Source organism: Morone saxatilis, unplaced genomic scaffold, assembly GCF_004916995.1.
Source record: "Morone saxatilis isolate NCDOM2014 unplaced genomic scaffold, NCSU_SB_2.0 Contig7, whole genome shotgun sequence".
Lineage (NCBI taxonomy): Eukaryota > Metazoa > Chordata > Actinopteri > Moronidae > Morone > Morone saxatilis.
Window position 1 is genome coordinate 21,734,316 of NW_023340246.1, and position 4,625 is coordinate 21,738,940.

A 4,625-nucleotide genomic window follows, 5' to 3' on the forward strand; every position below is an offset into this window, starting at 1 on the left:
TTTAGTAAATTATGGTCCCATTTACACACTTGATGTGTACTGTATACTGACTCACTCTGATGATGATATCCACTGGGCTCACGTAGGGTTTCCCGTCGGGGTGAACGGACACCGCTCTGATCTTCACCACCTGTCCGGGCTGATAGTTCAGTTTGTCTGTCTGAATGAAGGTTGAGAGGCCTTTGATATCGAAGCGCAGCTGTGTCGAGTTGGAGAAAACCTCAACACTGCCGGCGTAACCTTTGACCTCCAGGACATAAGGGTACCAGTAGCTGGACTCGCTCGCATTGATCTGCAGGGGGGGCGACATTAAGCTCAATTTAGAGGTTTAACTGAGAATAGCTGTCCTTTGGATTTTTAGAATTACAAATTATTCTATTTAATATTGGAAATTCAAGACACCGAAAACCTGATTGACCTTTATAAAAATCTGTTTTTGAAGCTGATCCAACCCCAACGAGTTAAAAGCTTCTCAGGTGTTGGTAAACTAAAGGTCGGCAGCCTGAGAGATGGGATGCGGTACAGATAAGAGGCTTCAACTTTGGATCTGCTCAGCATCTGTCTGAATTTCCCTTGATCGTAAATGTTTCTGTTCACAAGCATCAGTTTACACTTCAAGGAACTCCTCCCTGCTTTGAAAACAGAAATCAGTGTTTGTTCTGGTTTCATGTAGAAAAACCACCGATAAGAGAATTTAAGAATGATAAGACAATTTTAAGTATTCAGATCCTCTACGAGATCCGGGAATAAGTGAATAAACAGCTGCTTATAGCGCAGGAGGGCCCCAAACTGTAAAATATCTTGCCTCAGTACATATCTTTGGTACAGGGCTTGGCCAAACCTTTATGGGGCCTTGGGCAGGATTTGATTCAGGTCACACCCACCTTAAACACCTAAATCCAACACAGCTATTATTATTATTATTATTATTATTATTATTATTATTAACAAGTTAACCCCTTAAATAGCTTTTAGTTTAAAATAAAAGAGTAGAACAACAATCAGTTACAATTAACCCTAACCCTAACTTGAAACTTCCCTCAGTAAAAGCTTCCTTCTTAATTAAAAAATAATAAATACTAATGTAAAAAAACTGACAATATTAAATAAATTAAATAACCTAGGGGTTGGGAACCTCACTATGGGTCACAGGAGGTGGTGAGGCCTTCTTGATTTTAATGTACACAGTTTTGGCTCAGAGAATGTGACAAGTAAGAAGTCAACGCAAGAGATTTACTTAAAACAAGAGTAATTTTTTAGACTGTTTGTGACAAATGGAGGCTTATCCAGGACCAGCTTTTGGAAGGGGTGTCACAATCTTTACATAGCCAATAGTTCATAATGACACATATATAACCTTAAGGCTTAGGTTTAAAGCTTAAAGATGATACATGTCATACTTACAGGAGGTAACGTCAGCAGCTCAGTTGAACCTTTAAAAACAGAATTTGACAGTAATGATGTTTGATCACACAACAGGTCATTTAAATCAGAAGACAGTGTTTTGTTGATGATACAAGAAAGGCTTCACCTCCTTCAACTGTAGCAGAGTTTGAGGCCACAGTCTGTTTTCCGTGAACAACGTGAGCAGATACAGTGACCCGCAAGGTAGTCAGGATGGTCACTGATACTGATGTCGGGACTCCAGGACGGAGGGATCTGGGAGCCAGCAGCAGGTAGGAGGGCTGCGGATCAGGGCTGTAAAAAGGAGGGGAACAATTGAGATTAAAAACACATAATAGATCTTCTGTGCTAATAAACAGCTTTAACTGGGAATACATTCTACAGAAGAAATAGTCTCATTGACAGTGTGTTCTGTGAATTATCCAGAGTACCATCAGCTGCACAGTTAATTTGTCCGTAGCAAGAAACAATTGCGGCTCGCCTGGTGACTCACATTCTTGTAATGCAGATATACTGTACACTAAAATATGTTTCTGAGATGAGAAATAGTCAACGCAGTAACAGAATCTGGTTGTCTTTGTCAGCCCATTGAGCTGCCCCCTGCTGGCCATGAGAAAGAATGAAGGTTCAAGACTTTTCTGCATTGGCTTCACTTCACAGACCCGGACACTCTACTGCTATCTGCTTGTAATTTGAGTTATCTGACCCTTTAATTAAAAAAAAAGCTGTAAAGTGTAGAACAGAGAAGGAAAATTAAGAAAAATACATGGAAAGACCTTCATTATTGTCCAAAAACTATTAAAAACACATTAGTGAGCCACACTGTTGCACTGTGTGACATGTTTCTTCATTACCATGGACACGCACACTGTAGTTTATTAATACACTGTCCTTCTGGCTCAAATACTCACTAGAGCACCAAATGTGGATTCATCCGCCACTGATAATAGTCCCAAATAAATGCACCTGTTTTTTCCACCTGTACGAACTATAGTTAGCAGCCATTTTAGGAACTTAGTAAACCTTTGTGTTTTAAAAGACTTTTTCTTCGGTAGAAACCAGCGTACAGGAAGTACTGAGCAACATTTTTGTATTTTAACTTTTTATGGGATTTGTTGACAGAATATAAAATCACAGAGCCTCTCGCTGTCTCAGATTCCTATTACAAAATAATGTCAACGGGGAAAAACTAAATATCTCATCCTCTGAGGTTAAATTTAAATTCACAAGAGAATGATAATAATATCCTAATAATTTTAACCAAAATTAAAACAAAAGTTAGCATTTTCAATCAAATGATACATTTAAAATCATATTTAATACTGTGAAAGATTACTTTAGTCTATATTCAATACCACAATCATATTACTTTTACGACATAAGATTGATATTGAAGATATGTAATGATATTTTGAAGAAGCACCCACCACACTGACATTAGGTGACAATGAAAATAAACAGATACCTTCATTGTGACAGGAAATAAACCTCAGATAGAGCTTTAAACTGTAAGTTTACCTGTGTGTGGTGGTCTGCGCGGCGGTAGCAACCATGAGGACGAACAGTCCCCACACCTGGAGAAGTTCCATTTGCATGAGTAGACCTCACCTCCCCGGGGCTTCGCTCGGTGCTGATAGTGGGTGATCTCAGTGCCGGGCTTCATACCTGCAGACAGATGACCCAACCTCCCCTCCTCATACAGTATCACCTGATGAACTGAACCAGTGTCAGTTTGCCTGAAACCCCGTGGGGAGGCTTCATTTAGGAGCTGAGACTGGGCGTTTCCACTCTGAGGATATCTACGCTGCTCACACACAGTGACAACACCACACCGAAAAGGCCACAAACTGAATCTTTAACCTTTTTAAATGTAGCCCGCTACAGCCTCTGAGAAGGGAAGAGATGGGGTGGCACTGGGGTGACCAATCAGATGGCAATACTGTTTCTTTTGATGGTTAAAATCTTATATATATAAAATATGTTGAAGAATGCAATTTATGAACAAATGTTTTTTGACCAAATCTTCATCCAAAATTTTACATTTATGAATAGATTCATATAAAATTAACATTGTGTCTCATCAGTGAGATTTGCATGTGACCCCGATTGCTGCTGCTGAACTGAACTGATCTGTAGCTTCTTTGCACCATCTAGTGGACTGACAGTAAAACCAGCTGATCTGTGATATTTCTAGTTTCTATAAAGGAAAAGTGTGACAGTGTCTCAAGTCCCAGTGAAAAGGTTATTCAATGTACATTATCTCACCTTAGGCAGGAATGAGGAAATAAACAACTTCAGACAGAGTGGAGTCTCCCACTTATTCAAGAGGTTTTGGCATGTTTTTTTGAGTCTTGTGCTCTGAGGATGTGAAGGCACCCTCAGAGAGAATGACACACCAGGACTGACGTGGAAGAAACCAGTAGCCTCTTCTCTGCCAGCGTTTGTAAGAGGACCTGAAGTGAGTTCAGCAGGTGAGAAACCCACTAGAAAAATCACATACACAACTCTGTCAACCATGTCTTGAGAGGTATCCCCTTCACTGATGGCTAGAGGTGTTTACTGCTCCACTGTGGGCCCTGATTGGGAAAGGACCTCTTTCCATTGTGACGACCCACTGAGCGCCTGGTGGATAGAGGTGGGTCATCACCTGGTTACCTCAGTTCAGTATGTAAAATAAATGTATCTTTAGTTACAGCTCATGTATTTTCTCTCCTTTGTCCAGCCTTGAGCTGGGGTGTGACAAATTGGTGACTCGTCCTGGCTTGACTTCTCAAAGTGGCAGTGAAAGTAGGTAGAGCTATATGCTATCACGTCTGTGGTTTTCTGAGGAATAATTCCAGGTAATAAGTAACCCCTACCAGTAGTTGCCTAAAGAATAGGGTTTTGTTTGTCTGGGCTACTCGGATGGGCCCCAAATCAAGGCTGGACAAAGAACGGGAGAACTCATGAGAATCAGATGTGTCTGATGATAAACTGCTGCTGTGTTGTGTCTTTTTCTCTCCATTAGATTCCTGTGAACTCACACTGGACACAAACACAGTGAACAGAAAGATCAAACTGTCTGACAACAACAGGAAGGTGACATATGTGACAGAGTTTCAGCCATATTATCTCCATGTCACCTGGAGAGATTTACCTGGGAACAGCTGCTGTGTAGAAATGGTCTGACTGGTCGCTGTTACTGGGAGGTCGAGTGGAGAGGAGGAGTTTCTATATCAGTG

At 40.8% G+C, this 4,625-nt stretch overlaps 1 protein-coding gene across 1 annotated transcript in view; it reads right to left on the bottom strand.

Annotated features, from left to right (window-relative positions):
• Nucleotides 1–4,625, bottom strand: part of cd109 (CD109 molecule) — a 31,621-nt gene that overhangs the window by 20,315 nt on the left and 6,681 nt on the right. The window contains exons 2-7 of the mRNA XM_035679198.1: nucleotides 4,541–4,614; nucleotides 4,305–4,428; nucleotides 2,979–3,208; nucleotides 1,532–1,698; nucleotides 1,405–1,433; nucleotides 56–292 (exon numbers count right to left, since the gene is read on the bottom strand). Coding sequence (XP_035535091.1) covers nucleotides 56–292; nucleotides 1,405–1,433; nucleotides 1,532–1,698; nucleotides 2,979–3,208; nucleotides 4,305–4,428; nucleotides 4,541–4,614 — 861 coding nt within the window. The remainder of the gene's footprint in view (nucleotides 1–55; nucleotides 293–1,404; nucleotides 1,434–1,531; nucleotides 1,699–2,978; nucleotides 3,209–4,304; nucleotides 4,429–4,540; nucleotides 4,615–4,625) is intronic.